At 38.4% G+C, this 19221-nt stretch overlaps 1 protein-coding gene and 1 non-coding gene across 2 annotated transcripts in view; both read left to right on the top strand.

Moving 5' to 3' along the window:
- Positions 1 to 19221, top strand: part of EIF3A (eukaryotic translation initiation factor 3 subunit A) — a 47836-nt gene that overhangs the window by 22012 nt on the left and 6603 nt on the right. Inside the window, 9 exon segments of the mRNA XM_024206248.3 lie at positions 1335 to 1520; positions 5997 to 6344; positions 6870 to 6974; positions 7376 to 7489; positions 7827 to 7949; positions 9529 to 9682; positions 10810 to 10994; positions 14031 to 14119; positions 18841 to 19219. Of these exon segments, the coding sequence (XP_024062016.3) occupies positions 1335 to 1520; positions 5997 to 6344; positions 6870 to 6974; positions 7376 to 7489; positions 7827 to 7949; positions 9529 to 9682; positions 10810 to 10994; positions 14031 to 14119; positions 18841 to 19219 (1683 nt within the window).
- LOC112111008 lies at positions 1642 to 1773 on the top strand. Its single transcript, XR_002908450.2, has one exon. It is a non-coding gene; the product is annotated as a small nucleolar RNA SNORA19 (small nucleolar RNA).

Genomic DNA, 19221 nt, shown 5'->3' with positions numbered 1-19221 from the left:
ATAAATTTGTTAGTCTCTAAGGTGCCACAAGTACTCCTGTTCTTTTTGCGGATACAGACTAACACGGCTGCTACTCTGAAACTCGAAGTATATACTTGTGTATTAAACATTAACCTGAGCTGTAGCCTACACTACCATATTTTTGCATATGATCATGAAGAAACAAACTGTTCTTATTTCAGAGCACTTCACATCTGTTCATTTGATTTAGGGAAGACGTTGAGTCTAGTTAGTACCTATAATAAAATACTTGCATTTGAAGGCTTCATTGAAGTCACTGGCAAAGCTTCTAGTGGCTACATTGGGATCAGGCTTTCACTCTTGGTGTCTACTGCCAAATTTAAGTGGAATGAAGTAGGGCAAGTTATCTGTCAGTAATGAAAGGGCAGTAGCAAGAACTATTCATGTAGTTGGTTTTCACCTCATGCAATGTTCCTTACATAGAATCATTGAATGACTCTGTCTTAGAGCCATGCTTCCGTACTTATCTTTATTCAGACTTTGGAGAGTCACTTCTTTATGGGGGTGAGCTTTATTACAAGCCATTTTGTTCTGTTGAATATAAGCCAGATGTAGCAACAGTTTTGTTCTTTAATTGTTCAAACATCATTTCCAATATCTAGGACAGTTGTTTTTTTAAAAAGTAATTTACGCTTAGAGCTTGTCTACATGCTGAAGTTGCACCATTTTTTAACTTAACTTGGTTTAAAACAAATTTAGTTAAACTTGTGCAAACCCCTTTGTGGACAAACTTCTGTTTAAAATTGGTTACATTGTTTCACCTTGCACCTGTAAATTTAAGCCGAATTTAAACCTGTTTAAGAAGGGTCACATGCATTTGCATCACATTAACTCAATAAGTTTAAAATCACATGACCAGTAAAATTGGTGCATCTTTGTGTGTTGACCTGGCCTCGGAGGCACAGTCAACTTAAAATCACACTTCCGACAATGCAGTGGTTATTTATGGCAGTAGAATTGTATTTACCTGTTGTTACGAGTACCACTTAAGTTACTATAGCTGAAAGAAATAATTATTTTTTCAGTTTATTTTGTATATTTGATAGTATTTTGTGTGTAGTCAATTTTACTGTTTCCTGTGTGTTGTCATTTGCCCAGCTATGGGTCACTGACACAACAATGAAGAGAGAGACATTATTTAAATGTAATAATTAAAAAAAAAGATTTTTTAAAACCACAATGAGGAAGCACAAGTCACTACTTTTAACTCACTTTTTGAAACTGTCTATATTTCAAATTGATGTCTCATTTTAAATATTCAGTGGTGCCCTAATCCTGATCTTCTGAATCTTTTTTCAATGTATTTTGTAAAGGTTCGCCTTGATCATACTTCTCGAACGCTGAGCTTTGGATCAGATTTAAATTATTCAACTCGGGAAGATGCCCCGCTTGGCCCTCAGCTGCAAAGTATGCCTTCTGAGCAAATTAGAAATCAGCTGACTGCTATGTCCTCTGCTCTCGCTAAGGCTCTTGAAGTCATTAAACCGCCAAACATAGTGGTAAGTATTTTTAAGTTTTTGAAATTTTTGTTAAAAAAAAAAAAAATCTCAACATTCCATGAAGTGAATTGTGTCTCTGTCTGTTGTACTGTTTCTGTTCAACCTTTTCTTGCCTAGTCAAATGCACATTTCATTGACCTGCTCTCATTGCATTGCTGAGCAGTGTTATTTCTGATGTGCTAAACAAACAGGTGAAGGTTAATTAGCAACATGACTATATGTAGTTACTGTTGCCAGTCCCCTTCAGACAAAACAACTGATCAGGAAGGTCAGTGTGTACAAATTTAATGTAGTAGTAAAATTATTATTAGTAGCAGATGGCTAAATGTGTCTTAGCATCCTTTTGCCCTCTCAGTTAAGGTACCCCACCCTTCTAATTCCACTAGCTTTTTTGGATTAGTCAGATATACTTGTTTTGAAGCTGTCGGTGTCTTTGTAAATATTAATAGTTTGTTTGATTTACTTTCCTATGGCACAGGAAAACCATTTGATTGTCTATAGGTAGTGAAATAAATTAATGGGCACTGCTAGGGTTTGAGTGGCCCAAAGCTTGGTTGTTGCATTTTTTTGCAGTAATATGTTGCTCCATCTTTCTCTATTTTATTGATATTATTATTATTCTAGAGTATTGTGCCAACTGTTGTTTTTAATACCCTCAAGTTGTAATGATGAGCTGTATTCGTGTACTTTTGAATTAAGTAAAAACATAAGCTAATAAAGTGATATTTTGTCAATTTTATGTTTTGTAAATTTCTGAATTTAAGGAATAGGTGGTTTGTCAGATTGAATTAAATTATTGGTCCGTCTGGTAATGTCTTCCTCTGGCAGTAGTAAGTTATTGACACTTCTGAGGGAAGACAAAAATTCCATGTATGCATATGAGATGGTGGAATTAGGATTGCCTGGGCAACCTTTATTCTGTGGCATATCCTTGCTTCTGAGTGCTTGATTTTACAACCTTAACATTCTTTTACTTTTTTTGGCATATAATTAAAGATATAGGATCCTGATTTATCTCCTCTTCCTGGAGGACTTTGTCAGTGTAAAGGACCTGGAATGTTACCTCATAGCTGAAGCTAGAAACCTGAGGTAAAGGTTTCCCTGCCTTAAAACCAACTCCCCCTCAGTTGAGGCTGATAGTTGCATGTTGGATTTCAACCTCCATCTGTGACGTCACTCTTCAGGTTCTCCAGGAAAAAGTGGTGTTTCAGAGCCTGATCTTTCAAATACTTTTTTTGGTGGAGCGAGATCTTTGAGTTAATCTTTACCTATCATAAAGAAACAAAAAAGGGCAAACTTTTTTTTGTTTTGCAGATGCATTTTGAGAGTGGACATTTAGAATCATAAAAATATAGGGATGGGGAAGGGACCTCAAGAGGTCAGCTAGTCCAGCCTTCTGCACTGAGGCAGGACCAAGTATACCTAGACTAGCCCCGAAAGGTATTTGTCCAGCCTGTTCTTAAAAAGCTTCAGTGAAGGGGATTCCACATTGGAATGCTTCCATGTTCCAGTGCTTAACTATATAGTCAGAAAGTTTCTCCTAATATCTAACGTAAATCTCACTTGCTGCAGATTAAGCTTTCATCTTCAGTGGGCATGGAGAACAGTTGATCACCATCCTCCTTATAACAGTCCCTTACCATCTTTTAAGACTGTTATCAGTCTCCTTTTTATCTTCTTTTCTCGAGACTAAACATGCCCAATTTTTTTAACCCATCTTTATAGGTTATGTTTTCTAAACCTTTTACAATTTTTTTATTGCTGTCATCTGGACTCTCTCTAATTTGTTCACATCTTTCCTAAAGTGTGGTGCCCAAAACTGGACACACTACTCTGAGGCCTCACCAGTAGGGACAGTTACCTCCTGTATCTTTCATACAACACTCCTGTTAATACACTCCAGAATATTAGCTTTTTTTTGCAACTGTATCACATTGCTGAATCATATTCAATTTGTGATCCAGTGTAACCCAAGATCTTCTTTAGTAGGACTAGTGCTTAGCCAGTTTTCCCCATTTTTTAGTTGTCCATTTGATTTTTCCCTTCCCAAGTGTAGTATTTTGCACTTGTCTTTGTGGAATTTCCTCTTGTTGGTTTCAGACCAATTCTCTAATTTGTGGAAGTTGTTTTGAATTCTAACCCTGTTCTTCAAAGTACTTGCAGCCCCTCTCACCTTGGTGTCATCTGCAGATTTTATGAGCACAAACTGTACTCTATTATCTAAGTAATTAATGAAAATATTGAATAGTACTGGCCCAGGACAGACCCCTGCAGAACCTCACTAGATAATCCCTCTCCTTCCCCCCCTCCCCAGTTTTACTGCAAACTACTGATAACTAGTCTGAGTACTGTCTTTCATCAAGTGTTGTACCCACCTTATTGTAATTCCATCTAGACCGTTTCCCCAGTTTGCTTCTCAGTACGTAAAGTACCAATATGTATTGAGTGACACTAAGTCGTCTTTAGACTTTTACGTTGTGTTCATAGTAACCATTTTGTACATGTAGTGTTTCAGTCTTGAGTTGACTGCTAGATAAATTATTTAGAGGTGACTACCTGCATGATTAAGCACTACTATTGATTGTCATAATGGCTGTTACCAAAGCCTTCTTAGGGCTGGGTCCAAAGCCTAGTTAAGTAAATAGGGCTCTTCCCAATGATTTCAGTGGGCATTGAATTGGGCCTTCTAACTTTAAATTCTTAGTAGCCTTTGGTAACTGATTTATTGTACAGCAGGGGAAAAGTAGAACCCTACAGGGTTAATTTCTGAAAGATATTTAACACATTTTCTGTTTCCATGTTTGTACTATTGATGTGTTTAGACTTACTAAATGTTCACATTCAACGTGTTTGACTTTACAAGCGTTTAGTGAAAATGCCAATTATTTTTTAGGTGATAAGTTTGGAAATCGCACTAGATTTGAGATTGGCTTTTACATTTTATTCTTTAAATTGCTGTTCGTTGTTAGATACAGCTTGATCAACATGTAATGGTGTCTAGTAGATATTATGGTTGTACACAATACTTGAGGCCATGCTCATATATATTTTTATATATAATTATTCACCATGTTTGACCCAAATATAGGCACATTACACTGTCAGTATTTTTAAAGAGACCCAACTATTATGACCCACTAGCTAGACCCATATATATATATATATATATATATATAGTGGAGGTTAAAATAACTTTTCAATTATAATAGTGTTTAATGTGTACTTTTATTTTTAGCAGTCTCAAAAGGTTGCCAATCTTTATCAAATAATAAACGTTTTCTCCATAGGGACAGAAGTCCTTTAACAATGTGTACAAGTTACAGTATTACTCCCTTTTTTAGAGTAATCTTAATATTTCAACCACAATTTATCAAGAATTTCCATCTATATAAGTATAATGTAAGCAATAACCCAGTATTCCAGGGTGTATGTTCTGATTTTAAAATCAAACCCCCTCTGTGGTTACAGTTGCAAGCTGTAAACCAAGTAGGCTTTTTTTTTTTAATGTTACTTCCAGAACTTTGCTACTATATCAACACACTCTGTAACTGTGTCAAATTCACTACAATGCATATGGGTGACATTTTGTAAGTTCTCATTAAGCCTTTCCTCCCTCCCCACTTTCTTCCCCTTACTCCTGTTGCCTTCTCCCCCATTAGCAGCACTTGTAAGTGGCTTCAAAGAAATCTGTAAATCTGTTAGTCTTTAAAATGCCACCGGACTCCTCGTTTTCAAAGAAATGTACATGCTGCTTCTCTTTGTTCTCTTTGTAAAACTCTGCAGTGGCTGATTAGCTAAGGTGTGGTGATGGGAAATGGGCGGTGAGTAAAGAAAAAATGGCAGAAGATATTTAAAAGGACACAGTCTATGTGAAACCTAGTTATTTTTTATAAATGAATTTAAAATAGTCTCAGATACTGCACTTGCTTCTGAGTCATCTTGTCAGTTTTTGTGATCCTACAACTTTCTCTCCCCTGTTGCTGTATAAAAGATCCATAGAAACATGGAAAACCGATTAAATGATTGTACAAGTGAAACTGGCTATACATAAAGTGCTATTTAGTGCATAAAAACAAACTGAAAAAAGTGTTTTTTCCATCTCTCAGTTGTAGAATCATAACTATTATTGTTACAGTGGTATGTAAAATATTTTCAGACCAAATTGATTTTTTTTTAAGGAAGTTCAAAAATTTCACACCTAGGACACACTTCATAGAGTGTTGATCTGATACTATGGAATGCTTAACATGTTTAACTTTTGTGCATGTGAGTATTCCCTTTGAGACTACTACTTGTATATGTTGACAGGATTGGGAACAGTGATTTCAGTTTCAGTAAAGTTTTTCATGCAGTTACCAAATATAGGAAATAAGATGACTTTGAGTTGTCTGTTTTATAATGTTTCACTTTCTCATGACTTGGGAATTTTAAAGGGATGCCAACCAATTTTCTGTCTTGTTCTTAATTTGCATTCAGCAAGAGAAGGAAGAACAACATCAGTTAGCTGTCACTGCTTACTTAAAAAATTCAAGGAAAGAGCATCAGCGTATCCTTGCTCGTCGTCAAACTATAGAGGAGAGAAAGGAGCGTCTTGAAAGTCTAAACATTCAGCGTGAGAAAGAAGAGTTGGAACAGCGTGAAGCTGAACTTCAAAAAGTTCGTAAAGCTGAAGAAGAGAGACTGCGCCAGGAGGCAAAAGAGAGAGAGAAGGAGCGTATTCTGCAAGAACATGAGCAAATCAAAAAGAAAACTGTTCGTGAACGCTTGGAGCAGATTAAGAAGACTGAACTGGGAGCCAAGGCATTCAAAGATATTGATATTGAGGTAAGCAACTTATTACTGGAATATTGAATTTATTCTAGATTCTTGTACTGTTGTTCAGCTGCCTAAATTTCATATTCTCGACCTGTTTTGTTTTTATGTCAGTAAGACATTCCTAAAAATATGAGACTACCAATTTGGGCAATTTAAATATTTGATCAGTCATTGGGATAGGAGCTATTTATATGTAGGAAAGAAGTCCAGCCGTTTGAGAGGGGATTGAAGATTTCTACCATCTAGATACCTACCTAGTAATAAAACATGAAATAGACATCCAAATTGTACCGGGGACAACGGGACTATATCTTAGTTAGAATTCAGATGAAAATCCATGAGATGTCTTCAAAGTAGAATGCAAGTTACACAACGGACACTAACAGGAGCCTAAAAATGTTCAGAAAGTCAACTAGTTTGAAAGTTAAATGAGAAATTGCAAAAAAATTAAAGTAAACATAGGAAACTGCATTTATGCCAGGAAACAACTATTTGCTTTTTGTACTGTTTATTAACTTCAATATATGATTGTAGGATCTTGAAGAATTGGACCCTGACTTCATCATGGCTAAACAGGTTGAACAGCTGGAGAAAGAAAAGAAGGAACTCCAAGAACGTCTGAAGAATCAGGAAAAGAAGGTATATAAAGCAATAAGAGTATGGGCATGGCTATATAGAAATGTACACAGGTTTGGTTAAACCATTGTGAACCCCTGTGTGGATACACTTTTATACTGATTCTAAAACAATATCCGTTTACCTTGCTGGCTTGTATGAATTCAGGAGCAAGCTGAATTCATACAAGCCAGGTTTTAATTGATTTGTGTCTCTACACACAAATCTGCACCAATTTAACTAAATTGGTTTAAAATCACAGCTTGGATTAAACTGGTGCAACTTTGCATGTTTCAAAGACGAATATGCTGGGAATACTGAGGCAGCAAATATATTGGGTGAAGTAGAAATATTTTTTTAGCATACCAGATTTGGTCTTTATTTTATACATTATAGTTATAATACATTTGGTTTTCTATATTTAGATTGACTATTTTGAAAGAGCAAAGCGCTTAGAAGAAATTCCTCTGATAAAGACTGCCTATGAAGAACAAAGAATCCGAGATATGGACCTGTGGGAACAGCAAGAAGAAGAAAGGGTAAGGATATTTTGATTTCATATAGCAGCATCATTTGGTGCTCGATATAAAAACTAGGTCTGTGCCATATGTATGCTTTCCCTTGTCCAGCTCAATCCAAGAAGGGGAGATGTGATTTAGTTCATAGGGGATTATTTCAGTTTCTCATTATTTTCTTCCCACTCATGGATAGCAATGTCTTTTGTGTCAGTCCAGCTAGAGAAAGAGGCAGCTGTCTGATAAGCTGCCTCTGGCTGTGGGCTCTGAGGGTTAAACAACCTCAGGGGATTGTGTTATAAAGACAAATATTATGTAATTTTAAAAAATTGTTAATATTTTTACTTTTGCATATTTGTAGATCACCACAATGCAGCTGGAACGCGAAAAAGCCTTGGAGCATAAGAACAGGATGTCAAGGATGTTGGAGGATAAAGACTTATTTGTATCTAGGCTCAAGGCAGCACGACAATCCATTTATCAGGTAAACAAAACATCATGTGTTCTTGTTGGAAAAGCATTTCTATAAAGTACAGGACTTAATTTGTGAGTTCAGTGTTCCACTTGAAAAATACAAATGAATTAACAAATGGAGCTAGACAAGATAATGTCTGTTTAAATTACAAAGATGTTGCCCTGCTATTTTTCTGCAACTCTGGGGGGAAAACCCTTTCTGACAATCTAGAAGAATTCAAATTTAGACAGTTGACCCTTTAAAAGACAAACAGTGATGGCCACAATGTGACATTGAGCCACAGAATAATTTTGTAATTCCAGAGAGCCCTCGTTCTTTCATTGAGAGTTACATTAATGAAGTGTGCATGGGAGTGGAGATGTCCACTTGATGATCTGGCAGACCCTGTCGCTTCCCAGGCACTGTCATTTAAAATTGCTGTGGCATCTACCACGGTTGCTTACATGGAAAAGTAATTATTAAAACATTAGATATATTTTAGCTGCCTTTCAATGTGGTTTAGCAGATGGAAATGAGGGAGAGCCAGCAGCATGTGACCAGTCAGCTCTTCTAGACCACAAATAATGCACAGACCACAATTTGGAGTTGCTCATCTGGTTAGAGTAATCTCGAAAATGTTTCTAATCTAAAGAACAGACTTCAACACAATTCTTGTATTTCAGTTCTGTCTTTTTAGTTGATTCAGCAGATCACTTATATGTTACAGAGGTATCTCTGGTATTTTAGATGTGAGACTAGGTTCCTGACCTGAACAGGTCATATCTAAATTAGATAAATGAAAGGGGAGAAGAGATGCAATAGAAATTGTGTGACTTAGTTTCCTGTTCTAGCACTTTGAAATTTCTCTGAATTTCTCTGCAGTGTATTGGAGATTTAGCAGTTTTCCTCCCATAAATATTATGGAATTTAGAAGGGAAAATTATGATCTTAAAAATAGCAAAGAGTCCTTTGGCACCTTATAAACTAACAGACGTATAGGAGCATGAGCTTTCAGGGTGAATACCTGAAGAAGTGGGTATTCACCCACGAAAGCTCATGCTCCTATACGTCTGTTACTCTATAAGGTGCCACAGGACTCTCTGCTGCTTTTACAGATCCAGACTAACACGGCTACCCCTTTGATACTTGATCTTAAAAATGTATCTATTGTCTTTAGGGGTTACCTCTACAGAGTTTTTTTTCCTGAGATTTTTAGGGACATGAGAACCTGTCAAAATCAATATTCCTCAAAAGTAGGAATTTAAATTATCTTGTTGTTATAATAACTGTTAAAGAGGGAAGAGGTTTTAGCAGCTTTCTGGTAGCTATGCGCGACTCTTTTTGTGGCACTACCTGTGATTTCTGAGAGATTGGGCATCTGTTTATCATACTTGGGTTTCTGAGGAAACAAAGCACTAGCATTGTGGATGCTGATTCCATTTCTCAGAGGTAGACATTGCATCCCTTTATTCTTAACTTCCCAGAAGGGGGTTGGCAGGAGGAAAGTTTAATTTTGTAGTTCTTTGCATCTTTGTTCAGTGACCTAAATAACTCTCCAGCTGTTGGATTGAGTTCTGAAGGTTTTACTTGTACTCTTGCTATTTTTCAGGAAAAACTCAAACAGTTCGAAGAAAGGTTAGCAGAAGAAAGACATAACCGTTTGGAGGAACGTAAGAGACAACGCAAAGAGGAGAGGCGTGTTTCTTATTACAGAGAAAAGGAGGAGGAAGAGCAGAGATTGCAAGAAGAAAAAATGCTTAAAGGTAAAAATTTAAGAGACATGCACTGAATAAACAGACTGATATTGTAGCTCATTCCTTCTTGAACCCATCCCAAAATCTTTCAAAGTCAAGTATAGGTCACTGTGTTCCATTGGATAGTAGGAAATGTTTCTGTTCCTTTCCATTCGGAGGAAAGTTCTATATTCATTGCAACCAGATAGTGCAGCTTGTGAGAGGCATGCTTGTGCAGCCACCCAGCCTGCTGGCTTTCTCTCTCTGTGTACACACAAACACACTAGGGGCAGAGGTGTGTGGAATGAAGAGAGAAAATGAAGAGGCAATAATGAATGAAGGAGGGGATAGAGTAAGAATGGGGGTTGGAGAGTCTCTATTCAAAGGTTTCAAATTAGAGTTCTCGCCATCTTTCTTTCCGTACATGAGGAGAAAAAAATAGAGGGAACATTGTTGCCAGACTGAGAACACAAGAATTACCATATCGGATCATTGGCGTGTTCTCTCTAGTCCAGTATCTTCTGTCTGTGGTGGCTAGTACCTGAGACTTCAGAAGATGATGCTTGGAAATCCTTAGATTGGACAAATATGAAATAACTTTCCATAGGGCAAATATTTTCCCAACCCGCTGTTAATAGATGACTGAAGCCCTGAAGTGTCAGGTCTGTATCCTTTATAAAACATCTTACAAAAATCCTGAATGAAGATAAGATTTTATCTGGCTTATGAAATAATTAGTTGCTTTTTTTGACGCGTCCTTAAGAAGAACTTCTTGCCCATACTTGAGGTACATCAAGGTTGTTATGGTGTTAACTAGTATAGTATTTCACACCTTTAGTGTTTATAAATTTGATTTGTGCAGCAATAAATAGATATCTGCATGGTTTCTTTATTAAATATCCAACAGCTGTTGTGCCAGATATCAAGTTGATCAATTATTTTGTTTTTTTTCTGTCATGTAGACGTTAATTACTTTAAAAAGAAGAATGCTGCTGTTCACAAATACTACAATGGTTACTTTGATGTTTGTGGGTGTGAGGAGGACTATTGTTTACCCTTTCTCTTTTTTCCTCCAGTTATAAACTGCTCTCAGAGAGCATTTGTTCTATTGGTAGTTTATTTTATTTTTTTCAAAAGAATACAAATTCTTGTTGCAGAGCTCGAAGAGAAGGAACGTGTTGAGCGTGAAAAACGTGAGCAGGAACAGCGTGAATACCAGGAGCGTGTCAGAAAACTAGAAGAAGTAGAGAGGAAAAAACGTCAAAGAGAGCAGGAAATTGAAGAGAGGGAGCGTCGCAGAGAAGAGGAGAGGAGGGGTCTTGATGACCCACTTTCAAGAAGGGTATTGTGATTAGTTTTTTAATCAGCTGGTTGCTCTTCCTCTCTCTATATTTTGTAAGGAGTTGAAAATGCAGTTTAGGTGGGCTAATGAAAGCCGTGTAGAGATGTGCAACCCATAAGGAAAAGTTTAGTTAAATTCTGTGTGCTTAGTTGCTTGTCTAGTTCAGAAGTTAATATTTGGGTGTCAGCAATTGACAATTTATTCATTGGCCACAGAAAATTAGTTGTCAACAAATTGAACCAATATGTTTAAAGGGGTAGAGAATAGATTTAATTGTGGTAAGCGCAGATGAATTGGGAGGGACTAGTGAGGAACAAAATTGTAATGGCTTATGCTAAAGTTGTGAATCAGAATAGCCATTAAAGGGAAACTCCAGTCTAAACATAAAAATAAACATACTCACTACATCAGATTAGAAGAGTTGAAGGACTAAAAAAATCTTTAAAAAATCAGAAGCTATCATTTTGAAAATATAATATAAAATCGAACTGAAATAATGCACTTTCTCAGTAGAGTACACTAGAAATAACCATTTAAAAAAAAATCCAAACTCATACGTTAAAGTGTGTCATGATTTTGGGGGTTGGTATAATAATAAAGTCATTCCAAAAATGTGTGTTACGTCCTGTAACTTACCTATACAAAACTTGGACACTTTCTAATTTTTAATGCTTGCTAATGGGAAAGCTTGTTTCAGGTCCTCCCTTGGATGTGATTCAAGGAGATACTGAAACAAGTAGAAGTGCTCTTCTACAAATATTTTTTAAAAAGTGGTGGTTCTTAGCAAACATTTGTTTGGCTATCTAAAACCACCAGCTCATTTAATACCAGGTGACACTCTTGTTCATTACTAATTTGCCTATGTGGAAAAGTTGATTTCCAGTTCCTAGGGAACAGGTATGCACATCACCCAAAAAATGCCTTCACAACGGGCAGACTCACTGAAAGCAAGGATTGAATGATCCTAGGTAGTTAACTGTGATCTTTTGTGTAGAGAGAACTTTATCTACGGGGCTCTCAATTTAGTACTACTTACTAGCACTACTAAATGTACATATTTTAGTACAGGGAAAACTTTTCAGTCACAAACTGAATGTTTAATCACAACTGTTACAAAAAGGCCTACTCTCTCACTGACCATCTTTTTTCTATTTGAGTCATTGTAATGAATGTGTAAAAAGTTATTTCCATAACAGACTGGTTGCTATAAAAACTTCCATATATCCCTTCTGGAGGAGGGGCTAGGCTTTGTAGGGCATAAAGCCCATATTGAAATACAAATTTAGAGGCTTGGAAACACCATTGACCAAGTAGCTTTAAATGTCTTTCTTAGTTGGATCCAATTTTGAAGGACACTGTTCTAAGTGAGTGGATGGCTATATGAAAATCAGTCATTCATATGACTAATCTATAACGCAAATCTATCGTCTTCCATATCTTGTACAGAAACTTTTTTTCATTAGCAAATGAAATTGTTTCAGGATTAGATAAAAATGGTCTATTTTTGTTTGATAGTAGGAGAAACTTCGCTTTGTAAAATGGATCATTGATTATTGCTATGCCTAATACTCACTTCCAAGGATTTAACTGTAAAAATGTCATATGCTAAATAGCTTCTGTGTAAAATGAAGTGTCTGTGAATCACAAAAAAACTGTTAGGTGCTTTACAAACACACAACAAAAAGATGGTCCCTGCCTCCAGAGGGTTTATAATCATTATAAAACGAGAGAGACAACGGATTGATATTGATAGGGGAATATAAGGAAACAATAAGGCAGTATGAGTCAGCACGATCAGCAGTATCAGTGCCCCAGGTGCTTAACCGTTGTCAAATCTTTTTGTAGGCATCACAACAACGGAGAGTTTGAAGGAGGATAATAAGGTAGCTTTGCAGATGATTATGGGGAGCATCTCCCAAGCATAAGGCATAGCAGGGGAGAAAGCACAAAGGTGCTTGTTTGAAAATTAAGCATGTGGGTAATGGACGCTGGCATCAGTGGCCAATCGAAGGCAAGAGTCAACATTTCAGTAGCAAATAAGAGGTGAAAGGCTGTAGAGGGCTTTTCTTTGAAAGTGAAGACAAGCAGGTTATATTTGCGATAGAGGAGGGGTTGCCACTGGAGGGATTCAAAGAGGGGTGGGTGACATGATGGAAGCGATGGGCTAGAAGAATGATCTTTGCATCAGTATTCTGAATGGATATGAATGGGGCACAACTACATTTGTCAAGTCCAGAGAAAAGGAGGTTGTATTTGAGATATGAGATGAGGTTGGATGAGAGTTTTAGCGGTGTGGATGGATGAGAGAGAATTTGCAAGATTTAGACATAGCCTGAATGTAGGGATCTAGAGAGGGATCCAAGTCAAAGATGACGCACAGATTACAGGTCTAAGTGACAGGCAGGATGGTGGTGATGTTCACAGTGATTGAAAAAGGAGGTGAGGTGGGAAGATTAGGAGCTCTGTTTTAGCCATCTTGAGCTTGTGCTTGATATCTAGACATCTAGATAGACTTCATAGACCCATAAATGTGTAAAGGTACTCTATATCCAGAGTACCTGTAAACACTTATTGTTATAAGGTTTTACTTGGTTATAGTGGGTCATATCATGTAATGAATGAAGAACACTTTTTAAAAAGTTGAATTGAAGTGACTGGACATCTGCTGCTGTTTATGGTAGTACATTAGTTTAAAATGTCTTTATGGGTTGAGTTCTAATATATTTCTTAGCTAAAAAATCTAGCTGCTGCTTAAAGTCACACTACAATATTGCTCATGTACTTAATTAGCTCTAGTAAACTTTTTGTTGTATTAATCTAGAATTTAAACCTAAAGAAATATTATTTGTATCATATTATCTGATACGTCTGTTCCTTAGCTCAGCCAATTTACAGTTATTCAAGCGTTACATTGTAGAGAACATCAACTTAATTGGTGCTAGAGCATGATGTCAAGTGAATGGATTGCAAATATTAGAAGTTCTGTATTTTTGTGCTACCAAAGCTGATGCTACTGTTTACCTGTGGTGAATATAGGAATCTCGTTGGGGTGATAGAGATGCTGACAACACCTGGAGACGAACAGCTGAGCCAGAATCTGAATGGAGACGAGCACCACCAGAGAGGTAAGTAGAGGGAAATCCAGCATCATGTTGTTGGGCCCCCAATTTGTAGGCACTCTTCCTGTTGTCAGTCTGAATAGCCTTTGCCTCTATTATGGCCAGCATTTGCATCTTTGAAAGTTATCCTCAAGGATTTTTTTAAACTCCTTTGTAAGGATTCCAAAGTAAGACAGAAGGAGTATAGCTATTTAAAAATGCAAATGGGGAAGAGAGGACTTGTGATAAGATATGATAAAGACCCATCCAAACTCTATCGTACTTTTATCCAAGCATCCTTTTATCTAGAACATTGAATACAATTAAACTTCCTGGTTTATTTAAACCTTTACATTAAATCCAGCGGATGCCACCAAACCTCTAATAAACCAGCAGCTGATTACATGATTTTTCTTTTGCTAAGTCTGCAGCCTAATCAACCATCATCTTTACTTAAATGATTTGCTGCAGAGCTCAAAATGAGAGAAAGAGAGTGACTAGATATAGACTTTGTGATGACCTATCATATTAGGAATTTTCCATTAAGGAATTGAGAGAGATATCGAAGAACTATGTAACAAAAATTCGAAGCCTTGCAAGAAATTCAAAATCCAGGATAATTTACAGAAGCTGAAAATATATGCTGCAAGCTGAAACTAAGATCTAAAGAAATGTCATGAATTGAGAAGGGAAACAAACTGAAAAGGGAGAGTTTAAGGACTCAGTATTTTGAGGCTGTTCTTTTGTTAAAATGCTTATCCTGGGTCTGACTATTTTAGGATATTTGGGTACGTTCACTGATAACTGAGAGGATTTTGAGAATGACTGCATAGAAGGAGAAATATTGGTCTTTGGGAGCTCTGTGCATCTGTTAGAACTTTTTTCTTTCTCTTCCATGCAGTTAAAATGCTGAGAGAGGAATCAAAATCAGTACAGGCTAATATGCAAGACTATTGAACGTTTTCTTGACCAATTCTTTTAATTTGTCCCAAGAGAGTAATTGAAGCCAAATCTAGCCATAATACTTTCTGACATTGCTTAAGATGAAGGGTAGGGGTCCTGTATTATTTGTGCACCCAAAAGTCTCATTGGTTTTAGTGGTAGTCTGGGTGTACAAGGAATGTGTTAATTTATATTGGACTCTAGTGTAGTAATGTAGATTTGACTGCAACTGAATAAAACGTTCAGAAATCTATTTCTGAATTAAGGCAGAGGCAGTGATATAGAGGGCAGAACACAGAGCAGCAGCAGGAACACATATTTAGTTTATGCCTACAGCTCCTAGCACAAATGGTGTCATGTTGGAATCGTCCCATGGACACCAATAAAGGTAAGGAAATTCAGAGATTGTCTTGCAAACGTAGATTTTTCACTTGAAACCATTTCATTCATCACTCAAATGCCAAGAGCCATATGACAGTCCATAATCGTGGAACTACTTGTAGAGTGCAGGCAGGCCTCACACTGATTACCCAGGACTTCAGGGTGGTCATCTTAGCTGTCAATTTGTCCTAGTTGTCCTCAGCCTTTTCTGGACCATGACCCTGTGTTACAACAGGAAAAAATTGTAGATTCCCCCTCCCTAGCCATAAGGAGAGGGTAGTCCTTACACATGCTGGATGTGTTTGTAAACCCCAGGTTGAGAACCTGTGGTCTGGTCAATGGAGAGTCAACCATCACCATACAAGGAAGATGGTCAACATAAGAAACAAAGGAAAGCATAATTCGGGCAACAAAATTAGTTATCTTCCAGATAATATCTGCAATTTGCCAAAACAGCCAAGAAAAATAAGTTTATAACTGAATAGAGGCTGTGCAATGTGTGTCACAGAGTGAGGAACTTATCACCCCTAAAAACATTTATATAAAATATTACCTCTCCATCAAAAAAGCAGATTGGTCTTTGGCAGATGGCAGTTGCTCTAGAATGCACGCTCAACAGGAGTGTCTGTTTCCAAATCACCCATTTTAGAGAAAATAGAGATTGTTCACAACAAGCACTTCTAATTCCTGAGAGGGACCAGAAGACAACCCTGGAATTCATCAGAGGGGATGATATTATTTCAGCTATCATAGAAATGTAGGGCTGGACAGGACCTCAGTAGGTCTTGTAGTGTATTCCCTCTGTGCCAAAGCAGGAATAAGTATATCTAGACCATCCTTGATAGATGTTTGTCTAACTTGTTCTTAAAAAAACATCAGTGATGGTGATCCGTTGCTTTTCATGACTCGTATTGCTCCCCAGAGGAGCCCCAAATAGCTTTTCATGTGCTTCTGATAATGGAAAAAAGGCCTGACGTGTATTTCATGTGTGTATCTTATGTACTTTTTGAGTTATGAGTGAGCATAAGAATTCTTAAACTATCATCATCCACCAGGATTGGGGAAAAGTTAGAGATCCTAGTACCAGATCTCCCCCATTTTGATTAGCATGAAACTTGGCAGAAAAATTCTACATGAATTGCAAAGGCATCCTACTTTAAACCTTATAAACCTTATAATGGAAATTGGGTTGCAGTCTTGAGTGCGGAGTGGCTGCTGCCATTCTGTAATGAACTGAATAATAATCTTGTCTGATCATTAGTTTTTGTTGCAAAAAGATATCCCCCTATAGAACATTCTGTATGTTAGTCTCCCACAAGTGTGCCTGTCATTCCCTATATGTTAGTATGTTTGACTGAGATTACAATTCGCTTTCTAACTTCAATAAACATACTTAATTTCTAAAGGGAATTTTAGTAGAGAGCCATATTCACAGTTGAAAGAGCTCCCAGTTGCCCCTAATCAGTACCTATCTCCTGACTTTTCTTTCCATCTGAAGAATTATTTCACAATCTTGAAGGTACAAAGATTAGCAGAAGTAATTGGCACAGTATTTTACAATTACCTTCTTAAGATCCTGAGGAATCTGAGTTAGACTTTCTTTTGCTATGGTTATAGATATCACTACTTCTGTCAACTTAGAGCACCCATACAGCTAATTTTGTTAGTGTTCCTAAACAGTCACCTTTCACCAGTAGGAAAAACGTTAGCTTGAAAGAGAATTCTCCAATTTGAGTGCAAACAGGAGTCTAGAATAGAATTGCTGTCTCATTGTTTGTTAAAGGTAATTGTACTCTTCCCTCATTCTGGAAGAAGAAACAGGAAGCTGTAACTCAGATTTCTCAAGATTGTTGAGGTATGGGTTGTGTCAAATTAACAGCGGCATACTCTTCCCCTCTTGTTGGAATCCCACATTATTATTTTTTTAACCAAATCTTTGTAGTTTACCTCTAAGCAGTCCAATAATGTGCATGTTTACTTTTCAAATTCATGAGAAATTCAAATCCAGGTTAAGACCTTGATTCGTAATTCCTAAAAGACACACACCACCCTCCATCTTTATAATAAACTGTCCCTCATTTCCCACAAATAGTTTGTTTAATTTCCTAAAATTGGGAGGAAACCTTCGCCTCTTGACAGAACCATGGCTTGTGACCTGTATAAATATGTAAAATAGATGCCATCCTTACTGTATTCCGTGCTGTTGTGAATGAAGAGGTGCAGGCCAAATGTATATAGAGCACTTGGTGAAGCATTAAAATAAACAATATATCTTGGATAATGACAAGTAAGAAAGCTCACACTCATATCCAGTGGTATCCAATCTTTTCAGCTTTGAGGACCAAACATATTTCAAAAGATCAGGGAGCCACAATCAGTATTATGGCGCAGATTCTGCCATTGCTGTGCTCCCTTTGCATCACTTCAGAATGGGGTAGTCCCCAGAGGGCATAGTCAGTCTGTCAATATCCTGTACCTCCCTACTTGCAGCCACCTAGCACAGAGGGTGAGAAAGATGAGAGGCCAAGAGCGCATTGTCCTCTGACCATTCCAAGTTGGATTATGACCCCTACAGGACTGTTGCCAGTTAAAGCATTCCAAGGCTGCTGTGATGGACCTGTACGTGATTGTTGGTTACCAACTTCTGGACTGCACTGTGAGGCAGGGAGGAAGAGATGGGAGCCATCCTTTAACAGTCATTCCCTTAGACCAGTGGTCCCCAAACTTTTTACCTCATGCCCCCCCCATCCCTGTCCACGCCCCCAGAGCCGGGGCCTGGAGTGGGGCTGCGGCTCTGGGGGGGGGACGGACGCGGACGGGGTAAGGCCCCTCCCCCCCAACTCCTGTACTCCACCGGGCCAAGAGGCACAGGAGGAGTTGACGGGGGAGCATCAGCAGTCGACTCACCGCAGTGAAGACACCGCAGTGAGTAGATCAAAGTACGTCGACTTCAGCTATGTGAATAACGTAGCTGAAGTTGTGTAACTTAGATAGATTTTTACCTCCTCCCCCGCCAGTGTAGGCCAGGGCTTAGACTCTGGCAGAGCCCCTCAAATGCCTTTCCTGCTTTTCTTGGATTCCCACAAATCAGCAGGGAAGAGGCAGTGGAGCAGCCAGACTTATTCTCTTTGCAGTTCAGCAGGTGGCCAGCAGGGGAGCAGCTGTAGCCTAGAAGGGACAACAGCTGCTCAGAGCAGTTTCTGGGGCAACCGGGGAGGTGATGCCTCCTACCTCCTTTTGACAGTGATGAGGCTGATTCAGATACTTCCAGTTAGAAATAGCAACTGGTTGGGGAATGTATTTTCAACTTGCAGTCAATTGCACGCTTTCTTCATAACGTGCACCTTCAAGGGCCACAGGTTGGACCCGCTGCTCTAATACATAAACCTTTCTTCACTTTTCACCCTTTTCATGTTGTTTAATAGGGAATGGCGCCGTGGAGAAGGGCGTGATGATGAAAGACCTTTCCGAAGAGGAGATGATCTACTTAGACGTGGTGGTGCTGAAGAGAAAGAGCCTTCTTCCCGGGAAGCAAATGAAGACCGAGCCCCCAAGCGGGATGTGGAAGAGGACGGGGAACCCAGGCGGGGTGTGGACGAGGATGGGGAACCCAGGCGGGACGAGGATAGGGAACCCAGGCGGGACGAGGACGGGGAACCCAAGCGGGATGAGGACGGGGAACCCAGGCGGGGCATGGACGAGGATGGGGGACCTAGGCGGGGCGTAGATCAGGACAGAGGGAGTTGGCGCACTGCAGATGACGACAGGGGGCCCAGGCGTGGCCTGGAAGACGACAGGGGGCCCAG

This window comes from Terrapene carolina, unplaced genomic scaffold (assembly GCF_002925995.2).
Source record: "Terrapene carolina triunguis isolate 2854851 unplaced genomic scaffold, T_m_triunguis-2.0 Scaffold95, whole genome shotgun sequence".
Taxonomy (NCBI): domain Eukaryota; kingdom Metazoa; phylum Chordata; order Testudines; family Emydidae; genus Terrapene; species Terrapene triunguis.
The sequence above is the reverse complement of the archived record's forward strand: the minus strand, read 5'-3'. Positions and strand labels throughout refer to the sequence as shown.